Source organism: Pelodiscus sinensis, chromosome 4, assembly GCF_052426305.1.
Source record: "Pelodiscus sinensis isolate ZL-2025 chromosome 4, ASM5242630v1, whole genome shotgun sequence".
NCBI lineage: Eukaryota > Metazoa > Chordata > Testudines > Trionychidae > Pelodiscus > Pelodiscus sinensis.
In genome coordinates this window covers 106,861,646-106,883,830 of record NC_143055.1, presented here as the reverse complement: position 1 = coordinate 106,883,830, position 22,185 = coordinate 106,861,646, and the positions used below count along the sequence as shown (strand labels likewise).

The window sequence follows — 22,185 nt, the reverse complement described above, 5'->3', positions numbered from 1 at the left end:
CAGGTTGCATTGCCACTCAAGAGTGTGAATTTCTTTCAATTTGTGTGCAAATGTGCACTGGCAAAAAGCAAACCAAACAAAAAGATTAAACAACCCAAAACAACAACCCTTCCTCCCCCCTTCCTACACACACTTGCCAATTTGGGCTCTAAGCATGGGACTAGTTTGGATGAATTCAGTTCTGGCTGTGGTGCTGGGCAATATAAGGACTTAGTGGCTATACATATCCTTAGCTATTGAAGTGTATGTGCCTCAAGACCTTCAGGCTATGTCTAGACTATGCTCTGTTTTCGAAACAGGATATGCAGATTCCGTGGGAATTTGCATATCTTCCGATCTCATTTTTGAAAGTCGCCTGGATGCGGTTTTTTTTTCCCCCCAGGAAAAAAAACTCTTTTTTGGAAAAAAAACACTCTTCCTTAAAAAATGAGGTTTATGCATTTTTTTCGAAAAAGGTTTTTTTTTTCCCGGAAGAAAACGCATCCAGGCTGCTTTCACTACTCAAAGCTCCGCTTTTGAAAGTGAGATCGGAAGAAGATATGCAAATTCCAGCAGAATTTGCATATCCTCTTTCGAAAATAGAGCGTAGTTTAGATATCCCTTTAATGGCAGAAACATATGTACCTAGGATCTGTAGGTACCAGCAGGGTTAGGTGACATCTGAGTGGGGGTTTTGTGAATGTTGAACCTACGTGCCTAGCTGCTAATTCAGCACATAGGTCCTTATGGGAATCTGGCTCACAATAATATCAGTAATTGCAGGAATTCAACATAGTAGAAACTAGAGACTGATTTAAACTCTTATTGAAAATATGACATCTATGAGAATCTGAATGTTCAGGACAAGAGTAACAAAAATCTAGGGCCACAAGTTTCTATGGTTCTTGTATATCTTAGCTACATCATACTCCTATGCTCTTATTTCTAGCTTACCTTCCTTTGCCACTTGTGGCATTAATTCATGTAATTTTAACAATGCGCTTTGAAATGTGTTTATATTAATTCAAGGGTTGGCAATAATTTTTGACGAGGGCCACTTCAGAAATTGTTTAAAGGGCGGGTCCAGGACACTTCTGTGCTTCCCTACCCACAGACCCTGATTGCTCTGGGGGTGAGGGAGCATGCAGTGTTCCCTCCCTCCCACACCTGAGAGAACCACCAGCTGTCCTAGGGAGGGGAGCACATGAAGTCTGTCGCTCCCTGCCCCCACCCTGTAAGAGAGCACTGTGCTTAGAGTTAACTGCCAGCTGAGCAGCGGCTGGCAGTTGACTTTAAATGCTGAGCCCCTTGCAGGGCAGCAGGAGACTTCACATGCTCCCCTGTCTCCAGGCCCTTATTGGCCTAGGGGGAGCATGCAAAGTCTCCTCCCACCCTGCCCCTGTCCTGCAAGGAGCTTGTGCTGTTTAGAAGCACCGTGCCCCTTGCAGGGCGGGAGGAGACTTTACACGCTTCTTCCCCTCCCTCCCCCCACACCCAGGCCAGTCAGGGCTTGGGGGCGGAGAGAACGTGCAAAGTCTCTTCCCACCCTGCGCCCGACCTGCAAGGAGCATGCAATGCTTAGAATCGCTGCACCCTTTGCAGTGCGGGAGGAGACTTTGCACGCTCCCTCCCCTGTGTCCCAAGGCCAATCAGGGCTTGGGGGTGGGGAGAGTGCAAAGTCTCCTGCTGCCCTGCAAGGAGCGCACGGCGCTTAGAAGCACCGTGCACTCCTTACTGGGCGGAGCCAGGGCAGGAGGAGACTTTACATGCTTCCTCCTCCTCTCCCCCGTTCTCAGGCTTTGATTGGCCTGGGGGTGGGGGGAGCAGCAGGGCCTCTGTGGGCCGGATCAACTCACGTGGCAGGCCTACCCCTGTATTAGTTTGAACCATTTGGCAAAATATGCAGGGGAAGATCCTCATCTGGTATCCTAGTATCACTGCAATCAGAGGCATGATGACACTTTACACCAGCTGAGCATCTGTTTAACAGTGTACGCTAATAAAACACAAAAACAATGCATGTGGGAGAACAAGTTATTTTTTGCTATGTTCATTGTACAAGAACTTGTCTGAATAAATCCTTCAAATTCAGGACATTTCTGTGACTCTGCATGTTTTATTCTAGTCCTTCTTAAACAATGTAAATGCTAAGTTGAAAAATGCCTGTCTGCTTTGGAAAGTTCATCCCGTGATATGGTATTCACCTAGGCTGCAGTTTTAGTGAAACTTACCTTCATCAATATTAGAAGTTGGGATGACGACGCTTAGTTCTGTAGTAAAATAAATTAAATGTTAATATCCAAATATTAACAAACATTTCAAGTTATCCTAACACGTAAACATATGTTTATATGTCAAAACAATGGTAGCTTGTTATTTTCCTTAAAAAAATCTCAACCCAGTTCCTAGTGGATATATCACAATATCACCATGTACCCTTTGGCCTTCTCTCCATAAGTGATCTGCAAATAACAAGTAGTCTAATTAATAAACACATGCTAAATACCCCATAATTCAGGATTACAGGTGTATTTTGTATCTAAACAACTACATTCTGACACTTTTTCCTTCCTTCCTTTCTTTCTTGTTTCACTTGAGTAATATCATCTGGTTCTCATCCACTACAAGACCCCTAAAAGTCACCATTTTGTGACACCCATTTCAGGAAGTTTTATGGAGCGCAAAGAAAGGCATGCACTAGGGTTATTTATGTTTAGATAATGTGGATGTGTGTGAAATGCTTCCTTTAGCCTCTTAATGAAGGTATTTGGCTCATATGAAGTTCCTCTACTGGACTTGATTCTTCAAGTTTTATTCAGACAAAGCAGTCACTGAAATCAGTGAGGTTTTTGACTGAATAACTAAAATGAAAGTACTTTCATTGTAGGTCCCATGGCATAATAACAGAAGTGCTGCTAGTCAGGATTAAATGGCTAGTTGAAATGGTTATCTTTGCATACTCTATAATTAAGTATATAAAAATTTTAAAAAATTATCTTGCATTTTAAATTGTGTGAAAATCAAGAAAATCAAAAGACACCAAATTCTCTGTCTTTCACAGACATACACATGCAAATAGTCCCCACCCTTGTACAACACTGAGTAGGGAAATATTTATTATACCAGGATGCCTAAAATGACTGTAAATATAAATAAACATAAAAAATATTTACCTGGAATTTCAGGGTTTGGCTTTTGCTCATGTAGGGCTAAAACATAAAAACACCAGAATAGTTTGAACACGTTGGGTTGCTGCACATTGTTCTTGTGAGAAAGTTTCTAATTCTGCCCTTTGTTGATTTTGCAGAAAGCAGTTGTTAATTAGATGTTTGGACAATCTTGGAAAAGTCTGCTTGCCTTGGCTAAACTTATTTAACATGCTGTTAATTTGTTATTTATCATCGTGAATCCTAGGATGGGAAAGGATCTCAAAAGGTCATCTAGTCCAGGCCTCATGGCAGGACAATTTTTTTTTTTTATCTAGACCATTCCTAGCAGATATGAGTGACTATGTTTTGTGCCTCTGCTACTAAATTTTGCTGCTGATTTTCTAAGGTTGCATTCCACATGGCTGCTGGGACAAATGTTCTGATTATATGAATCAAGATTCAGAAGAAACGTAGCCAGCACACTTCTTGCATAACATGAATGTGAAGCATCAGCCTGACTGGACTATTTCACTACAACAAAACCCAAAGCCAAACAAAAGGGCTACGTCTACACTACAAGGTTTTTGCGTAAAAACAGCTGCTTTTGCGCATAAACCTGGGGAGCATCCACACCTCAAATGAGCTCTAGCGCTATTAAATGGGCAGTTAAATGGCAGAACAGAGGGCTTTTTCCGCCCTAGGTAAACCTCCTTTTCTGAGGTATAACTGCTTTTAGCGCTACAGCTATTGCACAAGAAGGAAAGTGTGGACACTCCAGAAACTTTATTACGCAATAAACCCCTATGGAAAAAAGCACAGGTGCTCTGATGGCCATTCTGTGAATGGGCCATCAGAGCTTTCTTGTGCAAGAGCGTCCAGCAGTGTAGATGCTCTCTTGTGCAAAAGAGCCTCGCAAAAGTGAGGTGCTTTAATGTGTGGACGTGGTCTTGCGTAAGAAGCCTTTGCACCAAAAAACTAGCGCTACAGACTTCTTGTGATAGAACACTGCAGTGAAGATGTAGCCAAGATGGGTAAACTTGTGTCAGAGGAAAAAACACTGCAGGACAGTTTATTAGTGCAAAATGGAATTAAAGATAGGAACTTTTGGACAAATACAACACCACTGTGTCAATGTAAATGTAGAATTCGTTGCCAGAAGCATGTGATCCCCATTTTCCACTTCTTTAAGTTCAAGCTTCTTTTCATCGTCATCGTCATCATCATCATCATCATCATCATCATCATACAAGCACTTAGGTTCTATCCTCAATGCTTATTCTCTCATTTCTTATGCCTCTCTGTCCAATTGCTCCAATCTGCTCTCATTGCTAATCTGTCCTGTTTTCCTAAAACCATCTTTGTGCTTTTCTCTGTCCCACCTCTTACATTTGAAACTCCCTCCCTCAACGAATCAGTAAAGACACAATCATCTCCTTTAAATCATTCCTGAAGGACTACTTTGATTTGTTTACAAGAACTCAGCTGGCTAATAATGGTCAGCTCACAGGCAAAACCCCTTTCAAAGCCCTGATGTTTTAAATAATTTGGTACCACAAGTTGTGCATATAGCTACTCTGTGTAACCACAAACCTTCTCATGGTTACCCCCTTCTGTCTCCCTCAGCCTTGTTTGTCACACTCACTGGTCTTACCAATATGTTTGGAAATTCTTCAGATGTGTTTTCATGTGTTTTTACAGTAGCTAAACAATGGGATACCCATTCCTCTGGAGAAACCATTACAGTACCCATAATAAATATGGCTCAGATCTTCAGAGGCAAATTCCCATTGATTTCCTTGGAGATAGGAGCCCCAACACCTTTGTAGGTCTAGCTTTCTGATATAAACTGAATTTGACTCCCTTATTCCACCAATTAAAAAGATATAGCACAACTGGCTTAACATTTCTTATGGATGATCCTCCACCAGAAGTGAATTTGGGAAAAGTTTCTCCCATAACATGGGATCCAAGTAGGAAGTGGTGCTTTAACAAACTTACTTTCATCCAAATTGTAATCTGAGATATATTTTTGTTCTGTAATAAAATAATGGAATATTAGTAGTTTAATGTTTATAAGAATTTAAACAGATTGTCATTTAAACATATGTTTGTGTTAAAAGGTAGGTATTTAAAAAAAGAAAATATATTGTTTTGCACATTATTAGAAAAACTCTTTATCCAAGTTGTTAATAAATATTTCTCTAAATTATAAAGTCTCCACATATCATGACACTTTTTTGTTTGCTCTGCTTAAAAGTGACATGCAAACAAGTGGTCTAGTTAATACATATGTACAAAATACACCACTTATCAAATATTAGAGGGACACTCTGCATCTAAATAATTATATGCTGACAATTTCCTCTGTTTTTTAAATTTCCTTCAAGTAATATACTCCTCCACTATGAATCCCGCAAAATTCATCTTAAGAAGCTATGTGTCTTTCAAAGATCAGTATGGGGCAAGGTTATCTTAAATTGTGATTAGGGATCTCAAGTGATTAAACAAATAAATGCAATTAATTATGCAATTAAAACAATTAATTGCGATTAATCATGCTGTTAAACAATAAGATTCCAGCTGACCCCATGCTCCACGTTGCGCTGCCCCTTTGAAACACTGCCGAAGCGTTTCAAAGGGGCAGCACTGCGGGACCCAGGATCAGGAGTCCCCAGCTGATCCTGGGCTCCGTGCAGCACTGCCCCTTTGAAATGCAGCTGAGGCATTTCAAAGGGGCAGTGCCGTGGGAGCCCGGGATCAGCCGGAGTCTTCAGCTGATCCCAAGCTCTTCTCGTGTTTCCCTTTTGAAACGCAGTGATGGCATTTCAAAGGGGCAGTGCTTCATGAAGCCCGGGATCAGCTGGAGTCCCTAACTGATTCCAGGCTCCATGCTGCACTGCCACTTTGAATTGCAAAGGTGGCATATCAAAGGGGCAGTGCCTCACAGCTTATCCCAGGCTCTGATCATGCTGCCCCTTTGAAATGCAGCAGTAGCGTTTCTGTGCTGCCACTTTTAAACGCCCTGGCGGCATTTTAAATGGGCAATGCCATGAAAATGCCTACGATTAATGCATGTTAAAAAAATTAATGCGTTAATTGTGCTCTGCCGTTAATCGCAGGCATTGATGCGTGTTAATTGACAGCCCTAATTGTGATGGTGTAATTATGTATATTGATGCTTTCTGCTGCCTAAGATGCAAACAGAGTTGAAACAGCCACAGCAAACCAGATGTTCTTTCATGACTAAGTCTTACTGCCTCTGGTGTGAAGTCCAGGTCTTGATAATGTATGGAAAAAATCTTTGCACTGACACGAAGAAGTTCAGGATCTATCAAACGTATAGAATCATAGAACTGGAAGAGACCTCAGAAGGTCATCAAGTCCAGCCCCCTGCCCTAGGCAGGACCAATCCCAACTAAATCAACCCAGCCAGGGCTTTGTCAAGCCGAGACTTAAAAATCTCTAGGGATGCAGACTCCACCACTTCCCTAGGCAACCCATTCCAGTGCTTCACCACTCTCCTAGTAAAATAGTTTTTCCTAATATCCAACCTGGACCTCCCCCGCTGTAACTTGAGACCATTGTTCCTTGTTCTGCCATCCGTTACTACTGAGAACAGCCTTTTTCCAGACTCTTTGGAACCGCCCTTCAGGAAGTTGAAGGCTGCTATCAAATTCCCCCCTCACTCTTCACTTCTGCAGACTAAACAGACCCAAGTCCCTCAGCCTCTCCTCGTAGATCATATGCTCCAGCCCTCTAATCATTTTGGCTGCCCTCTGCTGGACCCTCTCCAATGCGTCCACTTGGGTACTACCTGTATTGCTGTACATGACAGAAGCCCAGAGTCTTATGCAGACCGACTTGGAGTACCTAGAGGCAATCTATATGTGAGGCCAGTGTGAAATCCTGAGCATAAAGAGGTTTGTCTTTTGTGTGAAAAGTCATAATCTCACAGGGATCTGGCCTTCCTTCAATCACTCATTATATTTGAGAAGCCGCGTTACACATGCTTTGTCAATGTCACCTGGATGGACCAAAAATCCTAGCACATCACACTCTCAAACTCTCCTTTGACAGACAGAGGGGTGCATGCTCTGACTTTACTTCTTGCTGTCTATGGGGCCATCCCAGAGGTTACTGGAATTCTTTGTGGGAGTGAACGAGAACTGGGAGCTTCATGATGTGATGCCTGGTGTGATGTCCCCAATTTACGGTCAGTCTGGCTGGCACAACGGTCCTCAGTAGCCCGTGTGTGTTTGGTGACGATTTGAGTTCTATGCTAAATGCCTCCGTTAACTTAGTTAGCGAAGGGTATTTAGATCATAATGAAGTAAATAAAATGTTTTCTATTGGGCTTGAACCTTCAGGCTTTATCCAAACAAAACACACATTGAAATAAATGGGAATTTTGATAACTGGGAGTCCCATTTGCATAACAGTAGCAGTAGTGTTGCAAGTCACAATTAAATGCTAGCTGATGTGAAGAACTATGCACAGTGGCAATCTATAATTAGTATATAAAAATAAAGGCTTCAAAATATTTACCTTGATAGTTAGCCTCAATACTTGTACGCGCTGGGAATAAAACACAAAAACATCAATATGCATCAAATTCCAGCTTTTCTTTTGACATACACATGCAAATGCTCTCACGCATGTTCTTCATTGCACTGAGATATTTATTATACTAGACTGATTTAAATGCTTGCACACGTATAAGAGCATGCATGCACGTGTGCTCAAACATACACACACTCTTACACACAAAATATTTACCTAAAAATTGTCGCGTTGGCTTTTGATCACCTAAGAATGAAACACAAAAACAGGAGCATAATTTGAACACACTTCTTTGTGCAGTGTTGCTGCAGCAAAGAGTTTTCAACTCATGCACTTTGCTGAATTTGGAGAAAGTAGACAATAAGATATTTGGACAACCTTGGAAAAGCTTAACCTTTTTTAATTGTAACCTCGCATTTGTATGAACTTGGAATAAAACACAAAAACATGAGCAAATATTAACTTCTTGCTTGCGTTCTGACAGACACGTAAAAAAGCTCTCACATATGTACTACATTGCATTGAGAAATATTTATTATACAAGGGTTATTGAGAAATATTTATTATACAAGGATTATTGAAATAACTGTAAACATACACTCCCCTCCCGAAATATTTACCTGGATCTTCTGGCTTTGGCTTTTGATCATCTAGGGATAAAGCACAAAAATGATAGCATAATTTGAACATACTTCGTTGCCATACAATGTTCTTACAATGAAGAGTTTTCATCTTGTGCACTTTGCTGAATTTGTAGAGTGCAGAAAATGTGGAGATGTTTGGACAATCTTAGAAAAACATACGTGTCTTGGACAAAACTTATTTTTTGAAAGTGGAATGCAATACTCTTAAGTTTCTTCATCATCATGAAGAAGGGTCCGTGGCCCTAATGCAATAATTTATTGATTATTTTTCAAGGTTGTATTACAGATGGCTGCTGGAAAAAGTGCTAGGACTACGTGACTCAAGATGATTTTTTTTTTATTCTTCAGAAGAAATATCTTCATTTAGTACACTATGTCTAAGCTGAATATGAAGCATCAGCCTGATTAAACTATTTCACTAAAACAGAATCCAGAGCCAATTTAGTCAAACTAAAGAAATGTAGAGATGAATCAGTAGGTGAGACACAGAACAGTTTATCAATATAAGAATGAATTACAGTAAAAGCTGTGTTATCCAGCATGCTTGGGGATTAGGGCATTCCGGTTATCTAAAAATTCCAGTTATCTAAGGGTCCCATCAACCTAGGAAAAACCAATGTACAATAACAGTAACTAAAGTTTTTAATATTGGTAGTTTAGTTGTGTGAGGCAGTTAGTCTCACATTTCTATTTTGAGTTAAAGATGATTAGTACTTCTTAAATAAAAAGTTAAACCTATCATGGCAAACCAAGCCAGTCCTGTGTGCCGATAGATGTGACAATATTGTGACGGGGGGCAATGCCGGTTAACAAAGTTTTCTGGTTAACAGAGTGTTGGATAACAAAGGTTTCACTGTAAAATTTAAAAAAAAAAAAAAAAAAAAAAGCCTCTGCCCTCAGATGCACAGCTTTTCCTAACAGTCAATGTGAGTTGCATGTGCTTATCTGAGGGCAGAATCTAGCCCAGCATGCTAATATTACAGAACAAGATAGGCATGTTTGGACAAATTCTATGCAAATAAAGTAAAGACATACATCTTGGATTAGCTGCTAGCAGGATGTGCTCCTCATTTCCCATTGCTTCAAGTTCAAGTTTCCTCTTTTTACCATCCAAACACTTATATTTACATTCTATTCTTATTTTCTCTTATCTCTTTGTGTGTCATTTCTCAATACCTTCATCTGTCCTTATTGCTCATCTGTCCTGCTCTCTAATAACTATATCTGAGCTTTCTTTCATGCTGCTTCTTACAGCTCTATTATCTTCAATTAATCTGAAAGGACACTGACCATGACAATATCCTGCACAAACCTCATGGAAGGAAGGAAAAGTGAATTAAATTAAGTGAAACCTTACCAAAATAGATTTAATATATTTGGGACCATAGTATTGAAAATGCATTTGATTTGTGTATGTTTTATTGTGAGATAGTATATATGAATTTTTTCTTGGAGAAAGGAATATGCCAACATAATTCAGCTAGTTATTAGCCCTTTGAAGCCACTCTCTGGAGAGGTTTGCATATACTAGTTCCAACTGATTCACCAGGGACCAACAGACAAAGAAAAGACTTTTGAAGAACCAGCGTGAGTTTAAGATGACTCAGGACCTTCCTGGTCCAGCAAACAGACATGACCTGTGGTCCATAGAGGGTTCCAGTCCTTAGGACTGGGTTGGAAGGATTTGGCTTCCTGACTCTCCATATGACTATATGCTTGTTCTGAGTAAAGCTGTGATGAATTTGAAAACATAAGAAAACTCCTTAGATGAGGTTTTGAAGTACAGTTTCTGCCCATTTTATAGTTGGAGTGAACTCTCTCTCCTCCTTGTTATCACATCCACTTGTCTTAAACATTGTGAACTCTTTAGGCATGGCCTCCGATGAGTGCATAGAACAATAGGCTGTCCAATCTTCTGTGGAAACCTCTTCAGTATAAATAATATATATGGCTCAGATCCTGAGAGTAATCAGGCACCTAATTCCTATTGATTTCCATGAAGATAGGTGCCGAAATACCTTTGAGAACTGATCAGGAATGGCCCTACCATAAGGCGAACTGAGGCGGCCACCTCATGTCCCAGACTGGGTGTGTGGGGGGGTGCCACTAGGACCCAGAGTGTAGAAAATTGTGTCTGCTGCTGGTGCAGCGAGGGAGCATGGGGGCATCACTTGAGCTCCCTGCCTCAGGTGCCAAAATGTTGTGGGCTGGCCCTGGAACTGATCAACTATCCTCTTCTCCACAACTGTCTTTGTTCTTTTTTTCTATGGTTCTCATCTAACATCCTTCCTCAAATAATCTGTAAGGATACAACCATCTTCCTAAAACTCCACTTCTATTGCAGAGTTTACTAGAAATCAGCCAGTCTATGATCATGGGCAAATCACTCTTCCCAGTACCCCAATGCTTTAAAATAATTCAAAACCCCAAGCTGTGTCCAAAGCTAGCCAGTGTAAACACACATACTTCTCCCTGTTACCTTCATCTTATCTTCCCCTTCCTTTTTATCTGTCAACACACTTGTCTTAAATTTAGATTGTGAACTCTTCAGGACATCTCTTCCTTTATGTTTGCACAGTGCATAGAGCAGTGGGCTGCTTAGTCCTCTCTGGACACCACCATAAAACAGTATTCAGCTTTCTGGTAATATATTTTGATGCTCTTCCTTCACCTTTTATAAAAAAAAATTCAAACACAGTTTGTCTGACATTTCTCATGGACAACGCTCCTTTAGAAGAAAACTTTGTGGACTATTTGCAGACTCTCGGGCAAGTGAGAGGACTGTGCAAGAACTAGAACAAGAGAGAGTATAACAAACTTAAAACAAAATAAAACATTTTGGAAGAGTGAACTGGTAGCACAGACAGGCTACATTAATATTTGGTGGGATTCCTCCTGTGGCTGTTTGGATAAAATACTTCTGCCAGTCTATCCAATCCCCAGCCATGGATCTTTGGCACTATAAATGGCACTTTACAGAATCTGGAGGGAATGGTACTATACTCCAAATGCAAATTATATTCCCTTCCAATAAAGGCACCCAGGGCATAATCTGTTCCCCAACCCTTTAATTGTCTTGCTTTTCCTCTTCCTCTAGAAGGAAGAGAAGGAACAGGGTGTAATGTAACAGAAACCATTAAGGCAACATTATTACAGATATTTCCATAACTTTTTTGGAGACTGAGTAGTCCATTCTCATTGTTTTGCAAATCAGTTGCACATTTTAAAATGTAGGCATTCGTTTTCAATTTAATGTGACTGGAACAAAGAAGATAAATCTATGAAAGTTTAACCTCCACATTGAGCTCGCGATTCATCCTCTCCTGCCAGGCAGTCTATTTCCTTGTTACAGACGTACTTTTTTGGAATACACACGTCTGAATTACAGTGGAAACTGTTGTTTTTGCATTCTGCAACAAAAAGAGAACTCACTTAGTACCTGATGGAATCAAATAATTCACCAACCTCATCACTCTAAGAGGCACATTTATGACAAAAGTAAAATATTCATGAATATGTCATAAAATCTAAACACTGAATATATATAAATGCTATCAATGCTGTAGACCTTCCATTTTACCACTTTAAAACAGAGTTTTAACTTTCCAGTGCTGTAGTTCTCTCTTTTTACTCAAGATCTACTATCAATTTTTTCCAAAACTTCTGACTACACCCAAACCGACCTTTCAGTCTTGTTAGTGTTCTTTAAGATTGCAATGGGAATTTAAGATGGTCAACATCTCCCAAGATTGGGACAACATTTTCAAAAGCCTAAAGCTAGCCTTCCTAGTCCATATTTAGGCACCTTATTGATTTAGGAGCACATGTTGTATTGACTGCACTACTTTTGAAAATTCTACTGGGAAATATAGGATTAGGAACTGAACTGTAGACTCATATTGTGAAAATGTTGATCATGACCTATAATTGCAGTCAGGCACTTCTCTATTAGATGAAACATTCCTATACACTCAAGTGTCTGGCTTTCTATTAGCTACAAATTTTGATACATTTTGAAGAGCAAAGCCAATGCTTTGCCAGTTTTGAACAGTTATTTTTGACTTAATATAGATTTGCATGGGAGAATATAAAATAATGTATTATTTTTATTTAATGGAAAAGCTGATGGCTTCTTAAAACCAGTACAAAGTATCGGGAAGACTGTATTTGACTTCAGAAGGCTTTGGATCAGGGCTAGACTGAGGAAAAATGGCACTTGTCACATGAACAAGTACTCCTTAGAGCAGGGCTACTCAGCTTTGGAAGCCCCAAGGGCCATAATGATATTCACAGCACATACCAAGGGCTACAACTTAAGCGTGGTTGCATATACATGCAAATACATGCAAATAGCTTCCTTCACACTGACGGACATGAATACAAAGTACTTCCCACAATGCCACAGCTCTCCTGGGCACCTCCTCCCTGCGGACTAGAAATGCCAACTAGAAACCCTGCCTTAGAGTAAATCGTTTCGCGTACAAGCTTTGGGGTCAAGAGGTCTGTTCTATAGTTTACCACCATCTTCTGAACTTTAGAAACTTGATTTCAGTATTGAAAATATAACTTAAATACCATGTGAGAAGGTAAGATTTTTGTTAATCACATTAAAAAAAATCTGATTTTTTTTTATCTTTACTTTCCTCATAAACATTGTGGCTACGTCTACACTGGCCCCTTTTCCGGAAGGGGCATGTAAATTTCAGCAGTCCTTCAAAGTAGGAATAAGAGATCCTCCGCAAAAGGGCGCTTTTTCCGGAGGAGCGGGGCCAGTCTAGACGCTCTTTTCCGGCTTTTTTAAAAGCCGGAAAAAAGCGGCGGACATTTTTATTTAAATGCCGCGGGGGATATTTAAATCCCCCGCGGATTTCCCTACGACGACTGCTGAAATTTACATGCCCCTTCCGGAAAATGGGGCCAGTGTAGACGTAGCCTGTGTGCATTGTAAGGATGTCAGGACAGGAGCCTTATTTTCACACATTAGTATTCACATTTTGGGTGCTATCTTAAAAACAAAAAAGTAATAATTGAGTCTGGCAAATATTTTTTAAAAAAATCTATGTGTATGTGTTATATTTTTATTTAAAAATTACCTTTTGACTATGTTTGAACCCCTGCTTTGTTCACATTCCATGAACGCAAATGAATTTTCATGATAGGGACAATCATCAAAACAGCAAAATCAACATAATTGGGGACAGAGTTTTGAATGTGTAATCATGATTCTGGTATCTGAAATCCAGTTTCTAAAAATATGCTCATCCTGTCAGATTACATGGCTTGTCTCTGTTCCATATTTCCACTCAAAAAAGGTGGAATTTTAAATACTGAACATTGTGACTGCTCAGGAACAAGTTATGGGCAAAGATATTATTCTATAAATAATTTTTATACATAATTTTGAGAATCTTAATTTGCTTTATGGACAATTTGATAACAGAAAAAAAAAGATGTAAACTAGTTGAATTATTATTTGTCCACTTCTAATAATCCATTTCAGTCCAACTCACCACACTTTTCCTTTGGTGTATGACTTTAATATTAAAGTTTGCCAGTTTCTTTAAAATCGTTATTCCCTTTGTTCTAATACTCACATGTGTCAAGACAGGGCTGGCTTTAAGAAGTGCGGGGCCCCGTATGCACCGTGTGCCTGGGGCCCTGCGCATACGCCGCATGCCCAGGACGGCAATTCATATGCGTTGCGCACCCGGAGGGGAGGAGCACTGCGCACGCGTCATGCACCCAGGGGGAGCATTGCACATGCGCCATGCGCCCGGAGCCCTGCGCATGCGCTGCGCACCCAGGAACGGGGCCCCCTTAGGCACAGGGCCGCATTCTGGGGAATCAGCCTTGTGTCAAGAAGTAAACTAGTGCCTAAGTTTCCTTGCTTAACCACTGATGCTGTAGTATTATCATCTTACACAGCTGAAAGATCTTTTCCTCAACAGGATTGAAATGGACTGAGAACACCTTTTAACGGTAAGGATTTAACTATGAGACACTTTAGAAGGGAGAATTACAATTAACTGGAATTCATTTGTAAATGCAATACTATCAGTTTAGGAATGTATAAGGATCTTAACTGGTTAACACTCTACAAAGGCAATTTCCCCTTTCTTAATATCCACATTTCCACATCAATTGCTGTGAAAGTCACATCCACTCTGACTTGATTAGCCCCATTGACACAAGTACCCTCTTTCTTTGTTGTCTCTATGTATGCCCATATCTCTGTAAACTCCATTCTAATTCATTTTATGAAGTAGGTTTTACCTAAGAAAGGTTATGCCCTAATCTGTTAGTCTCTAAGGGTGTGTCTAGACTACATGGCTCCGTCGACAGAGCCATGTAAACTAGTTTACCCAACATAATCAATGAATTGGGGATTTAAACAATCCCCGCTTCATTAAAATAAAAATGTCTGCCACACTGTGCTGACAATCAGCTGATCCAGCACAACGTGGCAGTGTAGACGTGGATCAGTTGACAATGGAAGCCTTTGTCGACCACTCCCTTATGCCTTGTGAAACAAGGTTTACTGGAGTGTTCGACAGAGGCTTCCCTTGTCGACCGATCTGCGTCTAGACTGCCGCACTGTGCCGGATCAGCTCATTGTCGACACAGCGCTGTGTCCATTTTTATTTTAATGAAGCGGGGATTATTTAAATCCCCACTTCATTGACTATGTTGGGTAAACTAGTTTACATGGCTCTGTCGATGGAGCCATGTAGTCTAGACATACCCTACGGTGCCACAGGACTCTTCGTCATTATTACCTTTACAGCACAATTCGTCACTTAGGTCTCCACAGTCATTGATTCCATTGCAGGTTTCAGTCAAAGGAATGCATTTCTTATTGACACATTCGAATTCATTCGATTGACATTCTGCAAAGAAGTATGAAAAACAAAGTTATTTAAATTTCTACGTAATCAGAAACTTCCAAGAAAAATTGTCTTTATTTTATTTTTGCAACAGGTGGGACAGGGCCTTATCCAGTAACTAGAAATCTTTACATTTATTTCAGTGAGCTTTGCATCAGAGCCTCAACATGGCTTTTTCTTCCCTCCCCTCCTCCCCCCTTCGACTGCCAGCAACTTGATAAAGGGGATCTTAATTTCTCTTTGTTCAGAACTAAGATGGCAATGCCATTTCAGATCCCCCTGCTAGGTGGTTATGGGAGAAATGTGGTATATCATCATATTTTGTTGTCTTTAAACTCTTGCTTTTGCCATTGAGGTCAAAGACTGAGAAGATTTGGACCCTCTTTTGATCAGCCACATGTCTCAGAGCAGCCAAAGAAAACCCAATTCTTGTCACTTTCATCACATAAAATGCAAAAGTAGGAAATGCTCTGAACAAAAACATGGTTTAGCTTACCCCAGTGCAGATATTAAATCATGCCAGAACTACAGCCACAAGATACTGAGCACTTTGCGGAAGTACTAACAATTTACCTAATCAGACTGTTGGCTGATACCAGACCATTGTGTTCTTAAATATTCTGAATTACATTACACAGTCATTCTGGACAGAATGATGGTCTGAAAGGATGCCACTGGCCACCCCACCAGCTGACCAGAGAAAGACGGGACATAGGAGAGGTGCAAGTTACCCAAGAGAAGGATTTTAAGAAACATTTATTCAGCTAGAGCCGTTCTTAGGCTTGGAGGAAGGGAGTTGCAGGCACGACGTTTTCCCATGGTTTTCTTTGTGAAATTTTAACCAAGTATTTTAGGGAAGAAGATAACTTATTTTCCTTTTTTAAGCTACCTAGAGGCTGAAAATTATTTAGAAGACTAGAAAAATGCAACTACAGTTAGAAGTGGCAGTGCCTGTGATACCAAACTTGATAGGCAAGACTGTAACTTCCTAATTTGATGCAGTGTTTGAACTGAAAACATTCTACTTAGCTTCTTTTTTTTAAAAAAAAGACACATTTTACCAACCTCTGTCTTTTGTATGGCACACGATGCTAGCAACAGTCCTGTTACTATTAACATTTGGTCTCTTAATTAAAGCACATTCCGCCAGGCTAGTCTCTAGCCCTCTGCAAGTAGCATGAAGACACTGACTTGAAGTTGAGGCAGATTCTGGAACTGCAAACATTTTTTCATGATGTTCAGCACCTCTGTCAAGATTCAAATAAAAATCTCAAAATATATTATTGCACAGAGAATTATTCATACTCAGTGATTGTGCAGCAATGACTTGGTTTCCCTCTTGTAGAATCATAGAATATTAGGACTGGAAGGGACCTCGAGAGGTCATTGAGTCCAGCGCTTTGCCCTCATGGCAGGACCAAATACTGTCTAGACCATCTCTGATAGACATTTATCTAACCTACTCTTAAATATCTCCAGAGATGGGGATTCCACAACCTCCCTGGGCAATTTATTCCAGTGTTTGACTACCCTGACAGTTATAAACTTTTTCCTAATGTCCAACGTAAACCTCCCTTGCTGCAGTTGAAGTCCATTGCTTCTTGTTCTATCCTCAGAAGCCAAGATGAACAAGTTTTCTCCCTCCTCCTTATGACACCCTTTTAGATACCCGAAAATGACTATCATGTTCCCCCTCAGTCTTCTCTTTTCTAAACTAAACAAACCCAATTCTTTCAGCCTTCCTTCATAGGTCATGTTCTCTAGACCTTTAATCATTCTCGTTGCTCTTTTCTGGACCTTCTCCAATTTCTCCACATCCTTCTTGAAATGCAGTGCCCAGAACTGGACACAATACTCTAACTGAGGCCTAACCAGCGCAGAGTAGAGTGGAAGAATGACTTCTCGTGTCTTGCTCACAACACACTTGTTAATGCATCCCAGAATCATGTTTGCTTTTTTTGCAACAGCATCACACTGCTGACTCATATTCAGCTTGTGGTCCACTATAACCACTAGATCCCTTTCTGCTGTACTCCTTCCTAGACAGTCACTCCCCATTCTGTATGTGTGAAACTGATTGTTCCCTCCTAAGTGGAGCACTTTGCATTTTTCTTTATTAAACTTCATCCTGTTTACCTCAGACCATTTCTCCAATTTGTCCAGATCATTTTGAATTATGACCCTATCCTTCAGATTAGTCGCAACCCCTCCCAGCTTGGTATCATCTGCAAACTTAATAAGCGTACTTTCTATGCCAATATCTAAATTGTTGATGAAGATATTGAACAGAGCCGGTCCCAAAACAGACCCCTGCAGGACTCCACTTGTTATACCTTTCCAGCAGGATGGCGAACCATTAATAACTACTCTCTGAGTACGGTTATCCAGCCAGTTATGCACTCACCTTATAGTAGCCCCATCTAAGTTGTATTTGCCTAGTTTATTTATAAGAATATCACGCGAGACTGTATCAAACGCCTTACTAAATTCTAGGTATAACACATCCACCTCTTCTCCCTTATCCACAAGACTCGTTATCCTATCAAAGAAAGTTATCAGATTGTTTTGACATGATTTGTTCTTTACAAATCCATGCTGGCTGTTCCCTATCACCTTGCCACCTTCCAAGTGTTTACAGATGATTCCTTAATTACTTGCTCCATTATCTTCCCTGGCACAGAAGTTAAACTAACTGTCTGTAGTTTCCTGGGTTGTTCTTATTTCCCTTTTTATAGATGGGCACTATATTTGCCCTTTCCCAGTCGTCTGGAATCTTTCCTGTCTCCCACGATTTTCCAAAGATGATTTAAATCTCCCCCGCTTCATTAGCATAAAAATGGCTGCCACTTTTTTTCGGCACGGAGCTTTGCTGGAAAAAAGCTCCAGTCTAGACGCGGATCTTTCGGAAAATAAAGCCTTTTCCAAAAGATCCCTTATCCCTTATTTTAAAGAGGATTAAAGAGCTTGAGGGTAACCCACAGCAAGGAATTCCCAAACGTGCCTTCCTGGATTCTCAAAGGAGTTTTTGTATTGGGGTGGGGACAGAAATACCAGTCTAAGGTGAGGGAGCTTCGGGATCTTTTAAAGACAATCATTTAGTGACAAGATATTTTTAAAGTCTTGTGGAGGCTCCCACTGTCTGCACTCAGAGTGCCAGAGTGGGGAACAGCTTTGACAGTGCTCTATCATGCATGCAGGAAATCTGCATCAAGTAAATAAGTAACCAGCAAGTCTTGCCCTGGTCATGTCAGGCATTTATGCCCTACCTAGGACTGAGTGCTCTGTCTTTGCACAAGGCCTGTGCTGTCTGAGGAGTTAAAGACCAGGACTAGAAATTAAACCCCAGTCTCAGAGATGGTGTGAGGTACTCCAGCAAGAGGTCCAGCCCTCACACATGTTTAAATTATCACTTGCCTCTTTGAGGCCATGTAAGGAAGCACAGGAGTATGAGGCTGGCTCTTACATATCTCAGCTGGGATAACCCAGACCATGAACCTGGGTTCAGAGCGGAAAGCAGGCTCTGTATACTTGCCAGAGGGCTGGGTGGTGGTAAAGAGGGCAGGGAGTAGGTTGAGCCTTGGCTGAGCCCCGAATATTTTGACCAGTGGAGCACAGCTGGCAGGAATGAAAGAAGCTGTGCCCTATAAAAAGATGCAGTAAATGATGTCTTCTCTGACTACAATTATTTCCCAGAACTCTTTCTGAGATGACACATCTGGATGTTGTCCCTAAGAGAGTGTAGAGAGATAATTCCCATGTATCCCAGTGTTTTTCTTTGTTGTTGTTGTTGTTGTTATTAAAAATTAGTCCTCAATTAATGATATTTTCAATAAAAAATGTATAATTTGAATAGAAAGTGTGTAACGGTTATTTGTAATATACTAGATTACCAGGATAGAAATTGCTTGGCTTTTACCCTCAGATAACCCATTGCATAACCCTTATGGAAAGATTACAGTTGATATACTCTCCATGATTGCCCAGTCGCATGACTAACCGGAGGCGGGCCACTAGTAAGCAGTAATGCATTTTCATAAACATTTAATTATATGAACTCCCTCCAAGAACTTACTTTGTAAAACCAAGATGTACACAGACAACATTTGCTTCATTCATACTCCACTCGTTACATACAAATAACTTCTCAGTATGATTCACAAGCTCCACTTGAATAAGACCCTCTGATTGTGAATTTGCATAGTCCAAAGAAACTTCAAATTTTTCTAAAAAAAAAAATTATTACAAAAGTATATCAGATGAAAGGCAACCATAGAAATAATAACGTCATTATGTTAGAACCTGTAGGTAAGTAACATTCATATGGAGGGGAAAATGTATCAGTGGATAGGGCACCAGATGGGGAATCTAGGCCCAGGATACTACTATTTCTGACTCTTCTGCTGGCTGGCTGTGACTTTCGGCTAGTCACTTTATCTCAATATATCACAGTTTCCCCTTTCAGTAAAATGGGGATAACGATTCCCACCATTGTAAAGTGCTCTGAGATCTTTGGAAAAACTTTCCACACAAATGCTGGCTCTTATTAGCATGAAATACCAACAATTATGGGACATCTGATGACACAGCAATGACACTTTGAGCCAGCAGCCAGATTCTGCTCCCACTGAGTAAATAATGAAAAATCCAATTGTCTACCATAGAAGCAGGACTGAGCTGTCAGGAATGTAGGTAGATGAGACTGTCAATTATTTGATTTATTTGATGAGTATCAACAAATACTGCCTACTTTCAATTACTTTCTTTTGCAGCTTCACATTCACAATTTTCAAGTAAATGATCAGACGGTCTGAGAGTAAAGAGTTAAGTATTCACCAGACACCTCACAGTTAATAATATAGTTCTGGAAAAGGATATTTTAATACCTGAAGTCATGCATCTTGATTTACTCCGAAACTTCTCTTGTGGGTGCTGGCATTCATAGGCCTTTAGCTGACAATAATTATGGAATGTCCTTCCTTTGGTAGAACAAACAGAGGTGGTATTCTTTGGGCATTGGTAGGGAAGCTTGCAAATACAATTTCCTCCAACACATCTCTGCCATGCGTTACAGAAAACTTTCTTACAAGAGTTATGTGTGTACTTATTATTTAAGCATTCTTTTATCAAAGACCTCTCTTGCTGAACTTCCTTAGATTCTTTTATCAAAGACCTCTCTTGCTGAACTTCCTTAGATTCTTTTATCAAAGACCTCTCTTGCTGAACTTCCTTAGATTCTTTTATCGGAGACCTCTCTTGCTGAACGTCATCTTCGTCGTGTCTAAATTGGTGCTGCAAGACACGAAATAAAAAATCGAGTAAGACTAAGTAGCAAATCAACTGATATATATGGCCCAATCCAATGTCCACTGAAAGTTCCTCCATTGTTTCCAATTGGGTGTTAGATAAGGCCCATTACTAACTTATTCCTAGGGTGTTTCTATCTTCCATTGTTTGTAGTAGTATCCTTGATCTCACCTCTTATTTTTCTAGGGTTTGATTGTTCCTCTTCTCTTTCAATTTAGACCTTTCATGCAGGGTGAATTGTGTTCTCTCTGATTTCCTTCGAACAGCCCTCGAATTTTCAACATGTTGGAGTATAGAATTTTTAAACTAATGCTTTAAATTCAAATACTGGTATTGTAGATACAGGTCGGACCTCTATAGTCCAGACTTCCCTCTTCTGACCACATCTGAGTTCCAGCATCCCTGTGGATGCTCCAGGGCTGGAGCATTCAGAAGGAAAAACCTGCTTCCTCCACTCAGAAACTCCTTGCCTGCCGTCCTAGAGCTTCCAGAGCAGAGCAAATAGCTCATTTGCAGCACTCAACCTCAGGGAAGGTGGAGGAGCAGAGATCGGGGGGTCCTCAGAGGAAGAGGCGGGGTGGCTGTGGAGCCCTGTGGTAGGGGGCCAAGAGCACAGCCCTACCTATAACCAGCCAAGCAACTACGGGGCTCAGTATGCTTTGTAGAGCTGTGCTTCTATCCCCCAGATTCAGGACTCCACAGCCATCCTGCTTCTTCCTAAATCTCCTGCTTCCTCCCCATGCCTGCTCAGTCAATGCTGGACCTTCTGCTGCCATCAGAATGGAGCACTGCAGTTGGTGGCAGCAGAGAGGCTGGCATTGACCTCCCCTGGTCTGGCAAATTCCCTGGTTTGGGACAGGTCAGGTCCTGGAAGGTACAAACTGTAAATAGTGGGATTTACAATAAACTGTAATTAAAAGTCTGCAGCTGCATGCTTAGAAACATTCTTACTGACCTAACTTGATTCATTTTAAAAGTCACTTGCAAATATTTTTAAAGAGCCTCAGGCAAGCAAACAATAAAGAAAAAACAATGACTACACTTAACTTTTTGGTTTAGTTTAGGTTCACTGAAGTGATAATTATTTATAACAGCTCTTTGGAAACTTGAAAATGAAAATTCACTCTCATGAAGTGCTTTTATTTGCTTGTTATTATTTAAGAAAAAAAATATTAAAGCATAAATTTGCATGCATGGCACTTTCACGCGTAAAAAAGATAAACCAAAGGGACTATCAACCTTGAATGTGTCTATTAGATCAATACAGTTGGGCTGCGTCTAGACTGGCATGATTTTGCGCAAATACTTTTCACGGAAAAGTTTTTCTGTTAAAAGTATTTGCGCAAGACTGCGTCTATACTGGCATGTGCCTTTGCGCATAAGATTTGCTTTTCCACAAAAGCATCAGTGACAGTGTAGACTCTCTCTTGCACAAGAAAGCTCTGATGGCCATTTTAGCCATTGGGCTTTCTTGCACAAGAAATTAACTTGGCTGTCTACACTGGATCCTCTTGCTCAAGAATACTTTTCCCTGAGAGGGAGCGTCGTAGTATTTGCGCAAGAACCACTGATTTTGTACAGTACAAAGTCAATGTTCTTGCGCAAATACTTGTGGCCAGTGTAGACAGGCGGCAAGATTTTGCGCAAAAGCATGAGCTTTTGCAC

The 22,185-nt window shown here is 40.5% G+C and overlaps 1 protein-coding gene across 2 annotated transcripts in view; it reads right to left on the bottom strand.

The window, feature by feature from the left end:
* Positions 1 to 22,185, bottom strand: part of CFI (complement factor I) — a 38,152-nt gene that overhangs the window by 14,950 nt on the left and 1,017 nt on the right. The window contains exons 2-12 of one of the 2 annotated variants that reach the window (XM_075929716.2): positions 20,100 to 20,505; positions 19,289 to 19,439; positions 16,282 to 16,463; positions 15,109 to 15,219; positions 11,626 to 11,742; positions 8,309 to 8,338; positions 7,905 to 7,934; positions 7,674 to 7,703; positions 5,127 to 5,162; positions 3,153 to 3,188; positions 2,211 to 2,249 (exon numbers count right to left, since the gene is read on the bottom strand). In XM_075929716.2, coding sequence (XP_075785831.2) covers positions 2,211 to 2,249; positions 3,153 to 3,188; positions 5,127 to 5,162; positions 7,674 to 7,703; positions 7,905 to 7,934; positions 8,309 to 8,338; positions 11,626 to 11,742; positions 15,109 to 15,219; positions 16,282 to 16,463; positions 19,289 to 19,439; positions 20,100 to 20,505 — 1,168 coding nt within the window. The remainder of the gene's footprint in view (positions 1 to 2,210; positions 2,250 to 3,152; positions 3,189 to 5,126; positions 5,163 to 7,673; positions 7,704 to 7,904; positions 7,935 to 8,308; positions 8,339 to 11,625; positions 11,743 to 15,108; positions 15,220 to 16,281; positions 16,464 to 19,288; positions 19,440 to 20,099; positions 20,506 to 22,185) is intronic. The other variant, XM_075929717.2, reaches the window with a different exon arrangement.